We start from the raw sequence: 21,255 nt of genomic DNA, 5'->3' as shown, positions 1-21,255 counted from the left end.
TGAGCCCCTAAAGTTAGACTCACAATATGAAACCAGGGCTGTGGATCTTATTCTATTAACTGGATTAACTTTTGTGACTCCTTTGTTATTTTCTTATTTGCCTCTCCCAGTATCTTCACGCTCATCCCCTCTTCTTCCTCCTCCCTTCCCACCTTTTGTGTTCAAATTACACATTCCCCTTCATTCACTGAGCTATGCATGTCCTTTCACAGCACCTGACAAAGCAAGCGTGGGTTCATGAAAGCCTGTGCTCTCTCTAGATCTTATTTAGTTGGCCTGTAAGGCACATATCTACCCCTGCTTTCTGGCTTCATTATTGAGTGATCAGTGCTGGAAATCAAACACAACAGAGGCAAGGTTGTTCCGGAAAAATAATACAACAGGGCACCAACAAGCGTAGGCGTCTAACTTTGATGGCAATAATCGCTGGTATTCCTAGCTACCTGGCCAGCTCCATGATCAAACCTTCACCTATTGCTATCCCATGCTACAACATGGCTACAATATATTGCTTCAATCTGCAAGATAATTGAAATGCATGGGAGATGAGGGGGTCTCAGACTCCTCTTAGGCCAGTACACACCTTGCTATTTTCTCATACCTGATCCAGGAGCTGCATTTTTGTTGCTCTGATGAACCCTCTAATTGCTAATGCTCTTTGCACTATTTATAAGACGAGTTGTTTTTAATTACTTATCAGATTAAAGAAAAAGACAGACCTTTCTGCTCCAGGCCCAATGATGTAGGAGACTGGTCTTCGCTGCTCACATCTTTCTTTACAAACGCTTCAGCCACTGGAACCAGTTCCCTCACAATCTGCCCATCATCTTCCTCCACTGCCAACCACCGCTGGCATGGGAAATAATACCTACAAGAACAACAGCAGTGCCCTGCACTTACACAGGACTTCTCTTCAGAGCATTTCACAGGCATGAGGAACAGCAATTAGCAAAGGGAAGAAGCTAGTGTGGACTTCACTCAAGCTCAGATGTTAAGGTCCACTGGCTAAGGCCAACCTCTCACTCCTACCCAACTCCTCTTGGTTTCACATCTCAGCGGCAGGTATGCTACCAGAGAGATAATCCGCCTCCCACCAAGCTACCAGACATATTTGGCCCCATTGCAGCCCGTGGATCTTCTCACATGCCCATAGTTAAGCATGCATCTCAGAGCTATGATCAACGGGCAACTCAAGTTTTACTCAGCCATTTCCCTCTGAAATTAGTGGGAGTTTGCCAGACCAGCACCTTTGGATCAGGCTCATAGTTCTGACTTGTCCCTTGTATGTTAATAGCAAGCCACAAGCGGGCAACAAGCTTCTAAGTAACGCTCATAGAAAGAGGCCCATAAGTGGAGGAGAGCTTCCATCAGACTTTTCTGAATGGAGGTTGCTTCTCCTGGAAATAAAATAGGTGGGTTTGGTTTCCAAACTCTTCCATGAACTCCATTCTGATCCCAAGTGACCTGGGGGATTTGCCAGCTCTATCGGTACAGAAGACTTGTCCTCACGGTGAGCTCTAGCTTTGTTATTCCCCGTCAGCCTGATTCCATAATAGCTGGGTGTTGAAGGTCCCTCACCTTGGCAGCTTCCCGAAGGCACTCTCATGATGTTGGGGGGGTCACAGAAAAGGAAACAGTCTGGAGCTGTGCTACCTTTTCAGCAGAGCTGTGTATGGGTGATGGTAGCCAGAACTGATATACATCCTTCAGGGACCTCTCTAGATCCCCTCCCTGCTCCACACACAGAGTCGGGGATCCTTTGCTCAGGATCCTAGAGCACTCCCTAATCTCCGAGCTGAGAGGACCAGTATTTTAGGTTTCCAGGATGACTCTCCAGACTGGCTGAGCTGATTATGAAACTACAGTTGTTACATCCTTCTGCCTTTTCATACTTTAAAGCCTCTGTGTTTTTCTGATCAGAAAACCATATCCCATCTTCCAGTCAGGTTAACTGAATGCAACAAATTAACTCACGTGGTGCTTGCATTGAGATCGACAGCCTCCACCCTCTCCAAGTACCAGCTTGGGTTTGTACCAGAGTTGTCGTGACGGATCCGGATTTTCTTCAGTGGTCCCAGATCAATGGCCTTGATAGTGAATACATCCTCCTGCCAATATATAAGCAGAATGAGATGAGCGTGTTTCACACACAAGTATCGAGGGGGGCAGGGCTCGGGACAGGGAACTCATTTCTGCTAGGAAAGTGAAAAGTCTGTCTGGCTTTTCTCTAAAATACTAATCTTATTCCTGGATAAGTTTACGGCAGGAGTGGTAGGACAGGACAAGCAGTTGTGGCTTGGCAAGCAGTAGTCATGTTTGCACCCTAGGGTTGGGGTATACAGGTAGCTCCTGTAATATGGACAGTATCCGATAATCGCATGCTTCAGGGATGCTGGGCACTGGTTGTAAATGCTGCTGCCTGCCTTCTGTGGGGGAACAGTGCTTTTGCCTCTACAACAAAGGCTGGAGGTTTCTGAGCGGGGTATGCAGATGCCCGTGCTGGTACGGAGAAGACCCAGAGAGACTTAGCTAAAGGGTTTAGCTCTTCTGTTCAGGGTCCTGCTGATACCCACATTTAGGGTCAGGAAGTAATTTTTCCCCTGGATCAGTCTGACACAGACTGGGGGGTGGGAGGGACGTCTGCTTTCCTCTGCAGTGTGGGGCATAGGCTTTTTTCTAGGATCTTCTGATAAATATTAACCTAGTACTTCTATAAAATTGCTATGGCAAGGCATCAGGCAGTGCCCTCATCTCCCCTGCTTTTACTAATGATCTGCTATGGAGCCTTTTTGGTGTTCGTGGTATTGTGCCTTGTAGATTCCCTGGGTTAACGATTGCCTACAAATGCAAGGGACTGGATGCAGTGGCCCAGGAGGTCCTTTCCAATCCCGTGTTCCTATGTTGCTACTGCTACCACCTTTTACTTGTAACTCTTATTTTTTCCAGGTCAAAGCTTTCTTCCCTTATTAAAATCCACATTGTACTTTGACATTTGAGACAAGATGCAAAGGCTATATAAGTTGGTGGAAAGATGCCTATGGAACCGCTGGTTCAGATCACTGAAGCGTTTCCCCTTGTGTCATTCATGACAGCCGTGGAGTTCACCCATTAACAGCTTCATTTTGACAACACAGGCCTTGTCACCATCTTTTTTTAAGCCTTAATGAAATTAGCTTCTTGGTAAAGTTTGGGTTCATCTTCCCACCAAAGCAGAAGGTATCATGTCTATTACTTCAAACGCCTCCCACTTACCAAAGTACGATGCTCTCATTACCATTTGACTGGAGCCGAGCTAATAAATCATTTTGTGATAATTTGACAAATTCAACCTCTTCTTCTATGTGCAAGCTGTCTACAGCCAGATTACTGTTCTCTCAATCTTTTTCAGCACTCAAAGTTATTCCCTGAACAATTCTGCCCTGTCATGGTTATTATGTTGATAGCTTATGAACAATTTGTTGCGAGGATTCAATTTACAATCCACATTGTTGAACCGTAACTGAGCATAAAGGTAGCATGGTGATGTTTTCATCCCCTGATTGGATGAGAGTTACTTTTGGAATCCACTTTGAAGTGCAGTTTCATCCTAATATTCATGTCATACTTGTGGCTTTCAGGAATGTTTGCCAATAACCTCAATTACCAGAACGTTTCCAGGAACTAAATGCAATGTGGGGCTGACATGTAGGAGAAGCAAATTCAGGGGGTTTTTTCCAAGTGAATATTCCCTGCAAAATGTTTGGAGGGAAAACTCCCTGCTTTTTGTGTTTAAGATACAGAAGTGACATTTCCAAATATTTCATTCAAGGAGCCTTACTGGGAAGAGGGAGTAATGCACAACCACCTGCCCGTCATAGAGAACAGAGGCTTATGCCAGCCTTTTGTTTGCCTGAGTGCATGCATTACCTGGCCCTTCTCAAACTTGTTCATGTTATTGGATCTTTTCAGATGACGCTCCCCGGTATCACCTTTTTCTTCACCGTATATGTTCACGTAGACATTAGCATCAGTCCCAGCTCCCCATACAGTCCCAGTGAAGACATGGACTTCATATGAATTCTCTGTATGGGACGTTGCAAAGACAGATCATTGGAGTTATAGAGTGGGTCAGTGCTGTCATAGCCAGTTCCATTAATCTATGTATTTGGTGGGAATAAAGGTTCACCACATACCAGGCCATAGGGAAAAAAAATTCTCCCAATCTCCCTTCTGTTAGAAATTTGTTTTGACCCCTGAGCGTGACAGCTTCTCTCTCATTTTTGTCCTGCCTAGTTTAAAGACAGCCATTCTCACCTCCCTATAAAAGCAGATTTTTTAAAACACTTTACTAAACCTGTGGCCTCAAATAGGTCTTGAAGCAGTGACTTCCACAGGTTCATTATACACTGTAGGAAAACATATTTCATCTGACCATTAGTAAAGTGGCTGTCTTAGTGTTTTGGTGGGAGCGGCACAGCTGTCTGACACCATCACAGGGTGAGATTACACATTACAGTTAGATCATGTTAAGAGCACCTAAAACTTGAACAATCACACGCTGAAGCTTATTAACTAGTACTAAGTGCCCTTTAGGTGATTTAAAGTTATGCCGCTTTGGGCCAGGATTCTATTTGAGCCGTGCTGCTGAGCTTGAGTTAAATTAACTTGTGGGTGTTCACCTGAGATAGAACCACCAATTTGTAGTCCTCCAGTATCCCAGGAGGCACAGCACACAGGTGGACTAGCTATCATTCAGGATTCTGCGGCTCTGGACTGATGTCTGGGAACAGCAGGAAAACAAGTGGATGGGGATGGGGTCATGGGGAGGGAGAAAAAAGGAGTAAGTGGGGGGAAGAGGATCCAGGGGGAGTGGGGCATGGGAAAGGATAGGGGGGCAGGATTGAACAGAGGAATCAGGATGAGGTAGGAAAAAGAGGGAAGTAGGAGGGTGGGGACCGGCTGCCCACTCTGACCCCCAAAATCCCCAGACCCCCAAATTACCCTTTCCACCTCCAGATCAGTCCCCTGTCATCCCAATTGCCTCCTCTGCCCTGCATCAGTCCATCTACCTCTGGATCACTGTCCTGCTGCCCCGATCAGCTCAAGAGTAGCAGAGGTGCCAGTGGAGGGTTCTCCCCTCCCTGCCTACTCTTGGGGTCCCTACAGACCGTGCCACCCCTCTGCACTCAGATCCAGTCCCTGCCAGGTGATACAACTGAAGGAGAGGCAAAGGAGAAGGGGGTAGGGGGTGCAAGGTGCTTCCAGAGAGGAGTGGGGCCTGGTGGAGCCTGTATCTGGGTGCATGGTGGTAGCATGGGCTTCAGGGAGCCCAGAAGCAGGCAGGGAAGGTGATCTCTCTGCTCTGCTGCCACTGCTGCTGCCATCAGGCTGATTATGGTGGCAAACCAGTGATTTGGGATGGCAAGGCAATGATTTTGGAGGTGGTCAACGGGTAGCAACTAAACAGAATAGGCAAGAAGGAAGGGCAAGAAGAGCAAGAAGAGGTGGTCCCTTGTCTTATGCTGTGACTAGACAGCCAGTGAGTAGGAAAGGCATGGAGTGGACTTGCAGCCCCTAATCATACCCCTGCTTGCCAGCCCTCTATTGGCATATCTGAGCAGTGCACATTAGAGAGGGTATTAACCCCGAACATGTGACTGATCACTACCATTAAGTAACATTAATGCAGACTAACATTGCTTAGAATTAGCACTTGCTCGCTCTAACATATAATCTCACCTACAGTCTGCTATCGGACCATAACCGACTGTACACAAAAGGTCTGACACACACACATTCCCTTTCTGACATTTACCCTCAAGTTCAGATCCTTCCTCTGGTACCAGCTCCACAACTATCTCCTTATCCCCTTCATCTTTAGCCAGCCAGCGCTGGGCCACAAAATTATAGACTTCCATTTCTTCTTCTGGCACAGACTCCTCATCTTCTTCCTCACCAGATTTCTTTTTTTTCTTCCTTTTCCACTCATTATCCTGAACCTTTTTTACCATCCGTTTAATTGTGACATTCTCCAGGTACCAGCCATCCCCGATGCCCTTCCCATCATGACCGATTCGTATCTTGTAGATCGAGCCAATCTCCGCAGCCTCTACCTGCCACCAAAGAAAAAAATCTCAAACATAGGTAGTGTGAACTGGTAGCAGCCCTAAGTCTGACCAAATTCTGTCCATTTGATGGTACTATTAGAGGCAAGTCTTGCTCTTTGGGTACGAAAAGGTGCCACATTTGTTTCAGGTGAACACATTTTATCCTGGGAAAAAGTGCAATCATTCAGACATCCAAGTCTGCTGTCCCAGGATAAATCCTAAAAAGGTTCATAGGGTAATAAGTACCAACAATTTATCCTGAGACATCACAAAGTGCTTCTGAACAATTATCCTGGGATTGCATCATTGATTCCTAGAATAGGATCTGGCCCCAAGTGTCTCTTCAATTAAGCTTTGCACTTAATCACAGTTTCATAGTGCTTAGGGTCAGAAGGGACCTAAACAGATCATCAGGTCCGACCCACAGCCCCGAGCAGGAATGAGTGCCAAGGTCATAACACCCCAGTCAAATATCTGTCCAGCCTCTTCCTAAAGACCCCCAAGGTAGGAGAGAGCACCACCTCCCTTGGGAGCCTGGTCCAGAGCCAGGCAGCCCTAACTGTAAAGTAATGTCTCCTGATGTCCAACCTGAACCTTCTTGCTAACAATTTGTGGCCATTATTCCTAGTAACCCCAGGCGGTGCCCAGGGGAACAGAGCCTCCTCCAATTCCCGCTGGTCCCCCCTGGTGGGTTGTAAATGGTCACCAGATCCCCTCTCAGCCTTCTCTTGTGGGGCTCAATAGATTCAGGCCCTTCATCCTCTCTTCGTAGGGCCTGGCCTGCTGTCCCCTGACCATGTGAGTGGCCTCCTCTGGACCCTCTCCATGTTGTCCACATCCCTCTTGAAGTGCAGCACCCAGAACCAGTGCCGCATAGAGGGGGAGGATCACCTCCTTGGACCTGCTCGAGATGCATCTGTGGATGCATGACAAGGTGTGGTTAGCCTTACTGACCGCTTCCTCGCATTGGTGGCTCATGTCCATCCTAGAGTCCACAATGACTCCACGATCCCTTTCTGCCACCGTGTTGACAAGGGAATTCCCCAGCCTATAGGTGTGTTGCTGGTTCCTTCTCCCTAGAGCAGCACCCTGCACTTGTCTGCATTGAATTCCATCCTATTCTCATCTGCTCATCTCATCTCTCATCTCATTAAAATTAGCATTTTAAAGAACTATTATTAGTCCAATTTCATAGCTATGCAAACTAAATACTCGGGAGAAAAGTAGCAGTGCATTCAGTTGCTCAGTAAACCCTGATTAGAAGGGCAATGCCTATACACACCACTCCCAGAATATTTCTGTTCCAGGACAAACACAGGCACAATTTTCCAAGGATAAATGCAACATCTGTTCCTAGCCGCTGTGTCACAACATAAGGAGACTCGGTGGGGTGTGACCCTGAGCAAAGATTCTGAATATCAATATAACCAGCCTTAATGAGGTGCAAACAGCTGACCTCAGGCTGCTCCACATGAATTAGCAGGCATGCTTAAATCAGTCTCAGCAGTGCCTTTAATATGGACAGCAAAGGGATTTGGGAAATGACTAGCATCCTTGACACAATTTAAAAGCCCAACCTTCTTTACCTGGAGATGTCTCTGTACTTAAAAATCAACACAGACCCAAACCAGTAACCTCACCATGGCCTCAGCCAACAGATGTGAAGATCCAGAAATTTTGTTCAGCCAAATCCCTCCTCTGGCCTATGCTCCCCATGGTTGGGGATTCCAGTTCACCTCCTCTTCTAAACAGCTGGGTAGTGCATGCACGTTCAGTCTCATCTCAGCAGGGTGAGTGACTTGCATGGTCACACAGGCCATCCGGGGTGGAAATAGGTACTGAATTCAGAACTACTGAGTTCCAGTCTCCTCACCAGCTTTACCTCCACGCTGCTGTGAAACTGCCGTGCCTTGCATTGTATGGACTTGCAAGTTCCTTGGGACGTGGATTCTGTTTTTTTTCAAGCAGTTAAAACACCACAAGTGTGGCTCCCCTTATGCATGACAGCAATGCAATATGGTTTGCATTCCCAAATTTGGGCGTGCAAGGTCACAGCAAGTGGGCTCAAAAGAGGCCCTGCTAGATGATACCATTCCTTGTTGCAGCTCAGCCCTGACTTCTCCCCCCTCCCATGGCCTGATGTGCCAGTAGTATCCCCTTGCATTTCACGGGTAACAACTAAACAGAATAGGCAAGAAGGAAGGGCAAGAAGAGCAATTTCGTGGGCTGGATTTACACCTTGTTCTACAGTGTAAAAATAGCAAAATCAAGCAGGATGAAGTGCAAAAGTCAAACAAGCAGGAATGCTGACCCACAAGTATGAAATATGCCTTGCCATTTCATGAAAGCACCTTATTTCCCTTGGACATTTCCTCCCCTTCAGATAAACAGCAAGAGCAGCCCTCAACATACCTTAAAAATCTCCTTCGCTCCCCTCTCAAAGTTGTTTGATCTGTTTGACAAAGTGATCAACTCGGTTTTACCAGCCTCGCCATACATCTGCATGAAAACATTGGCGTTGGTGCCTGCTGACCGCATGCTCCCCGTGACTACAGTTACTTCATAGTTTACCACTATTGCAAAAGAGAACACACCATCAATAATTAATAAACAGTGCTACTTTGCTTATTTATGGGCTGATCTTAATAGCAGAGAAGTGCATGAAACTACTTGGAAAAGAAAAAAGAGTCATTGACTTCAATACAAACAAAAAAACTTTACTAAGTCTAAGGAAATGCATATTTCATTATAGCACTTTTAACTCAGTCCCGTAGATAGGATCCCAGCCAGTGCCAATCACAACTGGCCAGGCATTCCCTCAATAATGTCTCTGTTATATTTTGATTTGGTAAAGGTCTAAAAATGCCCTGTCCCATCAATTAGACACCTAAGTGTGATTCTGCTCACCCTGTGCAAGTCCCTGAGAAGCATTTAGATGCCTAATGGATAGACTAGGATCTGTCCCCCTGTGTCTCTTCAAATTAAGTACAGCTTTGCACTTAATTAGCATGTTAACATCTTTGGCTCTCTAAGCATTATTATTAGTCTAATTTTATAGCTATCCAAACTCAGTACGTGGATCTGAAACAACCTGAATGGCGCAACCGCTGACACAAGTCTCCCAATTTCCCATATAACACATGGCAAGTCACTCAGAAGCTCTGTTCCCTAGTTACGCCATCTGGAAAATGACTGTGCATGCATTCGCCCTGAATGAAGGGCCGTGCTATGTGATGAAATGTAATCCCAGCTCACAAAGAGCTTCAGTATTTTGAACTCATCTTTGTTCTGATTTGGAACAAAACCAAAAAGTTTCTTATTTCTCCACCAAAGGGAATAGACTTCTGGTTCCAAGGTTGTCCAGAGGATCCCCACCCCACGGGCAATCAGCCTTAGGGGCAGCTTCACGGCTAGGCATCCTCAGAGCTACAGGGTCCCTCGTGTTGGGACATACTATCGGTCAGGCCACCCAGAAGCCAGGCAAGATTGCTGGCAGGAAAGCAGGCTGACACCTGCCAAGCGGAAGAGTTTTGTCAGAACTATGTCAAAATTCAGCCCGTCTCCAGATGGCTATTTCAGTGAATCAGCAGACTCTGATGGGGAAAAACATTTCCTTGGAGTTTTCTAACAGTTTCTAATAAAGGGAATAGTTTGGTGGAGAAGGTAGGAAAAGGAATCATGTACTAGAGATGGAGTTTTGTTTTACTCTTAAAAAGTAACAGTAACCTGTTCTGCTCTGGTAGTATAAGAGAAAAATATTCTCACTCTGGCCGCTGAACTGTCAGATCAAATGAATTCCCAAAGCTCAGGCAGAGGGTTGCTAAATTAGGACCTTAGAAATGGAAGCTCCTTATCCAAAAGCATGATCCCAAAGAATTACAGTAGCAGAAAGAACAGTGACAGCAGCAATAATACTAACGAATATTCTTGCCCTCACATTTCTCAATGGGCAGGATTTCACTTGGGTAGACCTCCACCTCTACTTTCCCATCCGCCTCATCTTTGTCAAGCCATCGGTTGCAAGGAAACATGTATTGCCTCCCTTGGACAGGAACTGTGATCTGAACACTAGACAGGAACCAACCAGATCGGAGACCTACGTTATCGTGTCCAATAAGAATTCTGTTGATCTTGGAAGGGGGAAAAAAAGACAATGTCAACTTAATAACACAAATATCTATTTCCCTGGCATTCTATAACGAGCATGCGAATTAAACTGGGTGCACCCGGTTCTGAACATAAAATGTGCACTTAAACATGCATATAGAGAGTTAGGCAGGCAAAAAAGCCACCGTGTACGTGTAAACTTCAGCTTGGATATGCAATCAGGTATCAATGGATTAGAACAGTGACACCCCATTGATGAACAGGATTCTTAATGTCCCATCCAATGGTCAGATGTTCTTGTAGTACAGCAACTCTCCGAGTACCGGGACAACTACGAACTCAGTCCCCATCAGATTCATTCTTACCTTGCCGATATCCATTGTTTCTACAGTAAATTCATCCACTCGTCCACGTTCAAAGTAATTGCCTAGGTCATTATCAGAAACTAACAGAAACTCCTTGCTAGTGTCTGCCTTTTCACCGTAGAGCTTGATGAAAACTTTAGAATCTGAGCTGGCACCAGGGACATCTCCTGTCTTCACACTGATGTGGTAGTTGACATCTAAAGAAGTATCAATGTACACAATATAGAAGGACGATGCACTTCCAAAGCTCATCACGAATCATTTTGTCTGATTATCAACTCAAGCAGAGTGTAAGTTGTAGCTAAGAGAGCCTGGGAAATGTTGACAGTGGAAGACAGGAAGACTGGAAGAGGAGCACCACAGAAGGAACTGATAAGCGTATGAGATGGAGTCAGCAGCTGGAGAAGAAGTGAAAACCACAGCAGATATATACACAGACTGGGAATGTCTTATAGTAGCCATAAAAAGGTCATCAAGCAGCCACCGTGGAAGGATGAACACTGAACGCTGCCCCTGCTTCTTGCTCACCCAGATAAAAGCAGCAGCCCTCTTGGCTCCCATGATAGCATAGCACCAGCAAGCTTCTACTTTTCCACGCTTCTTTTCTAGAGAAGAAAAATCAGCTTCCCCATTTAAGACATACATCCCAATTCTGGAGAGCTGATTTGGGGTGAAAAGGTGATATGGAGTAAATACAGTATGTTCTTGTATGAGAATTAATCCCATTCACAAGCAAGGATCTAGGGGTCAGAGAATTTTTGTCCACGCTGGCCCTGTGCACGCTGCTAGATACTGCTGGCAAAAAAACTTCAGATTTCCTGCTGATTTAAAAATTAGTAAACAGCCCACCCCAAAGTCTTCTCCAGCCCAGACCAAACTCACTTTTCAGCAGGGGTGAGAAGGTAGCGGGCACCAATTCTCGAACAATCTGACCGTCGTCCTCATTTTTGTCAAGCCATCTGGTGTGCAAATAAAAATAAGCTGTCACCCAATTTTTAAGGGTCTTCTAAATTCCAGCCAGGGAGAGTATAGAAGATAGGGTCACGGAGGTGACATTTCTAGGTGGATCTACGCGTCAGGAAAAAAAACTTGCTTGCACAAATGTGAACCTGCCCTGCAGAAGTCTCCTGCTAAGCTAAATTCTCTAAGAGCCAGGATTTTTCAGAAGGCTGGTTTTACCTGCTTGCAGCATAAACAGGGATGCATCTTGCATCTGCCTTTAAAATGAAGGTGCAAAATTCAGCAGGTACAAAACACTCCTGCAGACGCTGAGCTCAAGCCTTTTGAAAATCTTGCCAATTGTCCAAAGATTCTTGCCAGCTTTTCTTCTGATAATAATATCACATCAGGGCTACTGAGATGTCTTTTCTATCGACTGCTTATGTCTCTAGGTTTTATGCCATTCTCCTTTTCTTTGGATAACCAGAGAGTCCCTCATCTCCACCAGCCAGCCGCCGAATTATATTTTTGTGCCTGGCCTCTCCATTCCAGGGCTAGATTGCCGTGCTTAAATCCTGGATGTCTGGCATAAGCAGGCACTTCCTTGTTTCTAACCATTAGTGCTACAGGTGAATTAGGGAAATTAAGGAGAGCCTTCCAGGATTTTCACTGACACAAGTTCTGGTTCAAACAAAACTGTGGCTTTACCTCTCAGGGGATGGGCTAGGAAAGAGAAACAGGCCAACACTGTTTAAAAGGAGGAGCTGTTCCTCGAACCACAGGATGGATGGTTGTGATCTTTCACTTTTTAGCATTAGAAGACTTGAATCCAAATGATTTCAGTGTCAGACATTACTCAAAGTATTAGCCTGGATGCATTTGTTCCAGACAGGCACAATCAGACCATTTCAACCTTTTTACATGAGGCCACTTCACAAACAAGCCATCAGGAAGTTGCTTGCAATTACCCAGATGATTATTCTGCTCTGCTGTCTCTTTGTTGGAAACAAGTTGGTGAGTGTGGGGGGGATGGACAGATGGAGGGACAGAGAACAAATAGGCAGGTTGTGACATTTCATGAAGATTATTTCAAACCCATGAGGTAAAGGGCTCCTTTCTGATTTCCAACACACACAGGGAAATAGGCTATGCACAGGAATCATGCAGAAGAAAAAGCAGCGTCAAGGCATGCCAACTATGAAGTAGAACTGGGAGCTGAAAAGAAAACACTGGAAAGCTGCGGTAGTCCATAATCTTACAGGAAAGATGAAAAAACACCAGACTTTTGCAACCATACTGAGCACACGGCAGCATGCAGAAGAGAAGCATATGCAATGCCACCCACTCGTCCCCCTTCCCATCTCCCCATTAAACTTTCGCCGGTTGTCGGGTAAGTAATCTACCCAGTATTCTTCGCTTTCACTCTATAAAACATGTGGCCATGTGCAGACTCCTTGGGGAGGGGTAAAAGTGAATTATATCGGCATGAGGAAATATAACTTTAACACCCGGTGAGGTCATGGGGTGTGATGTTGCTCCTCAGTGGTGGGTGGGAGGTATCGTAGGGATGCAACAGGAGAAGCATCTGTGCTGCCGAGCGTGAGACTGCTGCAAAGAGCAGAGCCCAGCGCAGGACGTAAGAAGTGCAGACGTAGCGCGCACCAAGGCCCTGCACATTTGAAGAAAGCAAGTCTAATGTATTAGCCCCTGGCCTGGGTTGTTAATTTTACCTTAGTGCCTGGGTGTCAGGCAGTCCTTGGTGTTGGCTCAGGGTTTCCATCCTTGGACATGTATCCGATGACTGGGGGACTGGGTCATCCCAAGAGTCAAGGCACTTCTGTGTATACGTGGAACTTCACTGGGGCGGTCCCTGGCAATATACCTTCACTTCTGCCCGCTCCCAACCCTCTGAAGTCAGCATGCCCTACAGGAAGAGCAAGGTGACTTCAGTGCCTCTCTGCTGGTATTAATCTACCTTCCACCGTCTTGGAAGCTCTTGCAGCTGGTGCTTATGCTGGTGCTTTTGTGTCCTTCACTGCTGCTGGCACGCTCACTCCCTAAGGAGTGAAGCCATGGGCTCCTTCTGGGCCAAGAAGGAAGAAACAACCTGGGTTCCTCAAGAAACAGATCTTTAGGCACACAAGGGCAAATACTCTTTCCGTTGTGAAGAGGGAGCAGCATGAAAAAAGGCTTGCATCTGAATAAACAGCTTCCCTACAGCCTCATCTGAAGGCAAGAAGGAAGTATGGAAAGCTTGCCAGACTGGAAAAAAAGCAGCAGCTAGGGGCAGATAATCAACAGAAACAGCTTATGGCTCTTCCTCTCCCCTCACTTCGCTTAAGCCAAGGGCATTATCCCCACAGGCAGAGCGAGACAAAGACTTTAAGTAACAGTGTGATTTGCATTAGCAACACATTCTGGTTCCCCTTTCTTCAGCGCATCTGCTCCAACACCCTAATGCTGCTGAAATCCCAAGGGGATGTCATACAGTACCTATTCCATTTGCCTATGTGCTTCTTGTGTATCTAAATCAATGTACGCCTCACCTGCCAAGCAGCAGGCTTGGTACAAATTCTGAGGGCTGTATTTCATGAATGAGGTTTTGAATGATGCCAGCTAAGTTATCAATATATATAAACCCAGCCCCCCGTTGCTACTGGATGAGAGGTTACAACAAAAGTAAATTCTTCTTCGCGTGATTCTTCCCACGATGTGTCATAATACATTTTATAAAAACTGCTTTTGTCTGGAGGTGAGATACACATTATAATAGTAGGAATGTCCACAAAGTTAGATAGTGGCAGCAGTGATATAATGAGAGCCACAGAACTGACACATTATATTGCAGCAACAGATGGAAATCGCTGCGTGCATTCAAGTGAATGGCCAAGTATTCGTTGCATAAAGAGCCTGTATAAGCATTTTCTGTTTTGTAAAAATATAATCTCCTATTTGTTTACAAATAAATGTATTTGTCTAAACATTTGGCTCTGTGGATGCAGGGAGACCAGTGGATGTGGTGTACCTTGATTTTCGCAAGGCTTTTGATGCAGTCTCTTGCAGCATTCGTACAGGCAAGGTAAGGAAGTGCGGGCTGCATGAATAGATTGTCAGGTGGACAGAAAACTGGCTGGAGCATCAGGCTCTGAGAGTAGTAATCAATGGCTCAATGTCTAGACGGCAGCTGGTATCAAGTGGAGTGTCCCAGGGGTCGGTCCTGGGGCTGGTTTTGTTCAATATCTCCATCAACGACTTGGAAGTTGACATAGAGCACACCCTCAGCAAGTCTGCAAATGGCACCATGTTGGGGGGGAGCAGTAGATACGCTCAGGGATAGGGCTAGGATAAGGGTGACTTAGAGAAATAGGAGGACTGGGCCAAAAGACATCTCATGAGGACTAGTGCAAAGTCCTGCCCTGAGGAGAGAACAATCCCATGCACTGGTCCAGGCTGGGGGCTGACTAGCTGGGCAGCAGCTCTGCAGGCAAGGACCTAGGGGTTACAGTGGACAAAAAGCTGAATATGAACCAGCAGCATGCACTTGTTGCCAAGAAGGCTAATGGCATCCTGGGTGCATTGGTAGGAGTGTTGCCAGTAGGTCAAGGGAAGTGATTTTTCCCATCTATTCAGCACTGATGAGGCTACATCTGGAGTACTGTATTCAGTTTTGGGCCGCCCACTAGAGAAAGGATGTGGACAAACTGGAGAGAGTTTAGTGGAGGGCAACAAAATTGGTTTCAGTTGGGGGACGTGACTTATGCGGAGAGGCTGAGGGAACTGGGCTTATACTGAGAAGGTAAGTGTGAGAGGGGATTTAATAGCAGCCTTCAACTACCTGAAAGGGGGTTCAAAAGAGGATGGAGCTAGACGGTTCTCAGTGGGGACAGATGACAGAACAAGGAGCAATGGGCTCAAGCTGCAGCAAAGGAAGCTTAGGTTAGATATGAGGAAGAATTTTCTCACTAGGAGGGTAGTTTCATAGTTTCTAGGGTCGGAGGGACCTGAACAGATCATCAAGTCTGACCTCCTGCCATGGCAGGAACAAGTGCTTGGGTCATAACACCCCACCCAGACATCTATCCAACCTCCTCTTGAAGACCCCCAAGGTAGGGGAGAGCACCACCTCCCTTGGGAGCCCAGTCCAGAGCCTGGCAGCCCTAACTGTAAAGTAATGCCTCCTGATATCAAGCCTGAACCTACTCTCGATCAGTTTGTGGCTGTTATTCCTTGTTATCCCAGGTGGTGCCCAGGGGAGCAGAGCCTCACCTATTTTCTGCTGGTCCCCCTTGATGAGTTTATAGATGACCACCGGATCCCCTCTCAGTCTTCTCTTATGGAGGCTGAATCGATTCAGGCCCTTTAGTCTATCTTCGTAGGGCCTGCCCCGCTGCCCCCTGACCATGCGAGTGGCTTCCTCTGGACCCTCTCAAGCTTAGCCACATCCCTCTTGGTAGTAAAGCACTGAAACAGGTTACCCAGAAAGGTTGTGGACTCTCTCCATCCTGGGAGGTTTTCAAAACCCGGCTAGACAAAGCTTTGGCTGGGATGATCTAGTTGGGGCTGGTCCTGCTTTGAGAAGGGGGATGGACAAGATGTGACCTGCTGAGGTCCCTTCCAACCCTTATTTTCTATGAGTCTATGATTTCTAATGCACTAAGATAGCTGAGTTGCACACACCATATCAGATATACAGCAATGTTGTCTGACCTCTAAAGAACTACATTTTGAAGCTCCAAAAAATCTGTTCATCCATTTTTTTCAGAAAGGTGGCTCTCATCATTTCTTTTTATGACCAGGTGACTTATCACCTGGACAAGGGGGAAAAGATCGACATTGTATACCTCGACTTTAAAAAAGCCTTCGATCTGGTATCCCACGATCACCTCTTAGCTAAACTGGCTAACTGCGGCCTTGATGTCACCATGATCTGCTGGCTGGGGACTGGCTCCGCGGTAGGACCCAGAGGGTAGTTATTGATGGCAGTCACTCATCGTGGTGCCCTGTGACCACTGGGGTCCCCCAAGGCTCTGTCCTAGGGCCTATACTGTTTAACATCTTCATCAGTGATGTAGACACTGGTGTCAGCAGTGGACTGGCCAAGTTTGCCGATGACACCAAACTCTGGGGTAAACCATCCACACCTGAAGACAGGTGAGTGATCCAAGCTGATCTGGACAGGCTCATGAAATGGGCGGATGAGAACCTGATGGTGTTCAACATTGAAAAATGCAAGGTTCTCCACCTTGGGAAGAAAAACCTGCAGCATGCTTATAAGCTCAGCAGTGCTACGTTGGATAGCACTACAGAAGAAAGAGACTTGGGGGTCATCATTGACCACAAGATGAGCATGAGCCTGCAATGCGATGCTGCGGTTAATAAAGCGAGCAAAACGCTGGCTTGTGTCCATAGATGCTTCTCAAGCAAATCCTGGGACGTCATTCTCCCCTTGTACTCAGCCTTGGTGAGGCCGCAGCTGGAGTACTGCGTCCAGTTTTGGGCTCCACAATTCAAAAGGGATGTAGAGAAGCTTGAAAGGGTGCAGAGGAGAGCCACGCGCATGATCAGAGGGCAGGAAAGCAAACCTTACGACGACAGGCTGAGAGCCATGGGGCTCTTTAGCCTGGAAAAGCGCAGGCTCAGGGGTGATCTGGTGGCCCCCTATAAGTTTATCGGGGGTGACCACCAGTATCTGGGGGAACGTTTGTTAACCAGAGCGCCCCAAGGGATGACGAGGTCGAACGGTCACAAACTCCGCCATGACCAATTCAGGCTGGACATAAGGAAGAACTTCTTCATTGTCCAAGCCCCCAAGGTTTGGAATAGACTGCCTCCAGAGACAGTTCAAGCACCCACTTTGAACGCCTTCAGGACACATTTGGATGTTTATCTTGCTGGGATCCTGTGACCCCAGCTGACTTCCTGCCCCTGGGGTAGGGGCCTGGACTTGGTGATCCTCCAGGATGTCTATGAAATCTATAAAACCTATCCAACCCTTTACTCTTTAATTTTTATCACCAGTCAGCTGCATACTGGCCTCACTTATACTGCATGAGGTTTTTATTAGGCATAGATGGTAGCAATTGCAGGACTGGATGACAGTGGTTCATTTTGAAAAAAAAAATATGAATGCTTCTAATGTCAGGTAGTCCGCAGGAACCATTATGCTTCGAGCGTATCCACAAAACAAACCATTACTCCATAACGAATGCTCAGGTACATTAATTACACTTACTCCCTGGAAGTGTGGTTCAAGTGACCATTTTAAAAACATTGACTGCGAGCAGCTATAAGCTATTACATCCTCTTCACAGTGACTATTTTAATAGTTTCAAGCACAGGACTGGGAGTCATTACTCCTGGCTTCTCTTCCTGGCTCTGCCACAAACTCGCTGTTAATCCACTTAACATCTCTCTTCCTCATTTTGCTCCTTTGTAAAACAGGGATAATTCTCCTCATAAGGCTGTTGTGCCTATTAATTAGTAGATGTCCCTGTGGCGCTGTATAAATGCTTATTAAAAAAAAACAAACTCTGTTAAATAAAAAAAATCTTAGCTACATTTACATACGTATAAATAAAAAGCACAGAAATCACTGAGACACATGCAAGAGAAATCCATGTTGGCAGCCGGGTGCTGTCAGAGATTGTTTGAGCTGTGATCCTCGCACCCTGGAGTGTAATTATTTCCCTATATGTCAGTGTGTCCTGTTCTATGTCAGCAGATTTGTCTAAAATCATCTGTCCCTGGGAAGATCTGTTTCTGTTGGAAAAAGGTAGTTTGTCCTCTGGCTGCGGTGGAGTATAGTCGCAGCTGAGTGACAGCATGTCACTGGCCAGATAACGAGGCATGGCAGCAAGAAAATGATTTTCTTGGAGTCGGTCAGCATGTTGGATAGAGCAGCAGAAGCTGGCTGGCTACTGAAATGAAGGGAGATTGCACATCAGCATACCCACCAGCCAGCAACAGACCGGCCAAGGCAGAAATGGAGGCTTCCTCTGGCCTGTCTCATTTGGAGTCTCCTAATCTCTCACCAAGGGAGGGACTGCTCCTCCTAATCTTGTTTCCATTGCTGTAGGAGGAGTGGACCCCCTCTGAGTGATGGCCAAAGTAGCCAAGAAATAAAAAGCATCCCTGGCCAGCAGGACTGGAGGGGAAACATCCAAACACTGCGGGTCTGGGAGGAGCTGGCTCGTTCACACAGAGGATGCAGTGGGTAGGCACCTTTGCCTTCCGATATCTTCAACGTCCATGACAACAAGTGCTGATTGTGCTCCACATCGGGGTCCACGTCCTCAGGATCCTGCAGACGGCGCAGGTACCAGAGGCGGTGGCAGGGAGCAGAGTTCCACTGTCTGTCATGGGAACTTTTTCCATCTGAAAGGACTGGATAATGGTGGCACAAGGACAGCAAAACAAGGCACTTGGCTGGTGACAACGGTCTCACACGGGCAAGAGGCTGCGGGAAACGCAAGCAGAGCAGAGTCCGGGGACTTGCAGCATGAAGACTGAACGTGTGCACGGGATGTCTGAGTGGGGCAGGTGGATTGTCCCCCCCCACCCAATTTCCAGCTTCTTGTTTGTGGCTGCTGTTTCTAATGGGCAGTGAAATTTCCTTTTATTTCACATCGGAACAGCGTGACAAGTACAATCATCCCAGAACGGGACCTCTGCCCCAAGGTGGAATATGAACTTTTATTTCTACCCAGGGGGACTTTTCCCATCTTTTCTCTGATGCCTGAAGAAGGGTACTTACGCCATTGTTAAATGTGCCTAGTCAGAAGGTGATTCAGAAGCAGACTTTAATGACAGCGAGGTGCCTAATGAGTTTAGAAATGTGAGAGTCTCTGAAGAGGCTCAGAAGAACCGTTACTACCTGGAAATCTGATGTCCAGGAAAATGCCTGTCTGGTTACTGCACCGTGTTTCGACTAGGCAAAATGTACAGTTGCTAAATGAGCGGCAAAGGGTGACAACGTAATGTAAGAGTGGGTTTGTTTTGTGAAGAGGAGGTACTGATAACGTGGCACCGGGCTTGGTTTTCACCGTGAACGTAACATTGCATCTCACGTTCAGTTCTGAGTCCTTAGCGTGTCGGCGGCGCTCGCTGCTCGGCGATGTGCCCTTGGTATTCAGCGAGCCCGATTCTGAATGAACAGGGCGCGTCTACACGAGATGCTAAATGTGCAGTAGATCAATTCGACTGCGCACTAGCGCACCACGGCCGAAGCCAGGCTATTGCACTAGTGTGCTGTAGAATCAGTCTACAGAGCATTCGCGTCACTAAAAAAGCACGCGCCGGTGCGACGGCACAGTAGCACTGGTTACCGCACATTCAGTTAGTGCCTGTTGTTTCAGATACGAAAATGAATGTGCAGTACCCACAGCGCATTAATGCACATGGAGATGTGCCCACAGTGTCTTGAACTAAGATAACTCCACTGACCGCTGCGGAGTTGTTCCAGGTTTCTAAGGGATGTGACACCAAAATAAAACCCAAGGGTTCGACATTTGTTGGGAATTCAACAATTAATCACATCTCCATTTAACATTTCCCGTGTCCTGTAGGAAAAGACATCTTGACCCACCCCCCGGATCTTAGTGTTATTTACTGGAATTCACCGAGAAAGACATTAAGTCCTCCACAAAATAAAATGGGATTTTAAGGAACCGGGATTCTTGATGAAAGTTGTGTCTCCTGTGGTTTTGCCTAGGCATGGCTAATTTGTTCTCTCCACGATGTTGAGACAGATACTGGTTAAAGAAGTGTGCAGTGTGTAAAAGAGCACAGTTCTAGCTTCCTCCATGCTCTTTTTGGCCACTCGATTCGGTAAAGAGAAGAATACATCTGTAACTTGCCCACAGGGCAGAGTTACACTCTTTTCTCCCATGGACCCGACACCACTTAGAGGCGACGTGCTTCCCCCTTCATTCTCATGAAGGGTGCATGATGGCAGCGTATCAGCTCTGTGTACTCTCAAACACAGAATTGCATCCCATAGCTCCTGGGAAGATGGGATGTGCATATGAGAGTGGAACAATGCCCCTCATATGCCACAAAACCAGGAGGCGGCAGTAACGATGAGTGTGCTGCTGCAGCGAGCGACTGCAGGAACACTAGCTGTGGCACTAGCAGGTTGTATTTTGTCTCGGGGAAATCCTTAGCATTTTGCACTCAGGCTAAGATTAAAGGGTTCAGATGCTCTCAGACAATTCGAGCCCTGGAACAATAATTCGGTTCCTTCGAGGCTGACAAGGACTATCTAAGCCAATGCTTGATTCGAGAGCATCGTTGTCAGTACCTGTTACAGGGAAATTCCACAGCATCGCTTTCTGGCTGTCCTTCTTCCCTCACTATCACTTTGGCAAGGTACCAGCCACTGCTTCCTCCTTTGCCATCATGCCCTATCCTGACCCTCCTCACCTGCTTCAGATTCACAGCTTCAAGGTAGAACTCATCAGCCTTTGGTGGAGAGAAAAAAGAAACAAGTGAGGCAAAAACCACTGCCATAAATGCCAACACAGATCCAACGTGTATTACTGCAATCAAGCCATTCCCAGGGAGAAGCAAGAGACTCCACAACAGATGCACCCACTCCATTCAAGTGAATTTCCCAGGGGATGAGGAGTCTGAACACTTGTGCTAGGTGTTACAAATCTGCAGCACTGGGTTAGGAAGGGGGCCATAAATCTCCCACCTACAGTCTTGTGTTATACCACAGCAGAGAGGAAGTTTGTGGAGGAGGAAGGGCAGCATGTCTC

At 46.7% G+C, this 21,255-nt stretch overlaps 1 protein-coding gene across 1 annotated transcript in view; it reads right to left on the bottom strand.

Annotated features, from left to right (window-relative positions):
* The window catches only part of LOXHD1 (lipoxygenase homology domains 1), a 193,395-nt gene that overhangs the window by 95,669 nt on the left and 76,471 nt on the right, over window positions 1–21,255 (bottom strand). Inside the window, exons 14-22 of the mRNA XM_019531681.1 lie at window positions 20,796–20,956; window positions 11,441–11,517; window positions 10,559–10,755; window positions 10,024–10,216; window positions 8,499–8,659; window positions 5,795–6,092; window positions 3,907–4,061; window positions 1,975–2,108; window positions 720–868 (exon numbers count right to left, since the gene is read on the bottom strand). Of these exons, the coding sequence (XP_019387226.1) occupies window positions 720–868; window positions 1,975–2,108; window positions 3,907–4,061; window positions 5,795–6,092; window positions 8,499–8,659; window positions 10,024–10,216; window positions 10,559–10,755; window positions 11,441–11,517; window positions 20,796–20,956 (1,525 nt within the window). The remainder of the gene's footprint in view (window positions 1–719; window positions 869–1,974; window positions 2,109–3,906; window positions 4,062–5,794; window positions 6,093–8,498; window positions 8,660–10,023; window positions 10,217–10,558; window positions 10,756–11,440; window positions 11,518–20,795; window positions 20,957–21,255) is intronic.

Source organism: Crocodylus porosus, unplaced genomic scaffold, assembly GCF_001723895.1.
Source record: "Crocodylus porosus isolate Cpor-Errol unplaced genomic scaffold, CroPor_comp1, whole genome shotgun sequence".
Lineage (NCBI taxonomy): Eukaryota > Metazoa > Chordata > Crocodylia > Crocodylidae > Crocodylus > Crocodylus porosus.
Note: the sequence above shows the minus strand (reverse complement) of the source record. Positions and strands in the feature narration are given on the sequence as shown.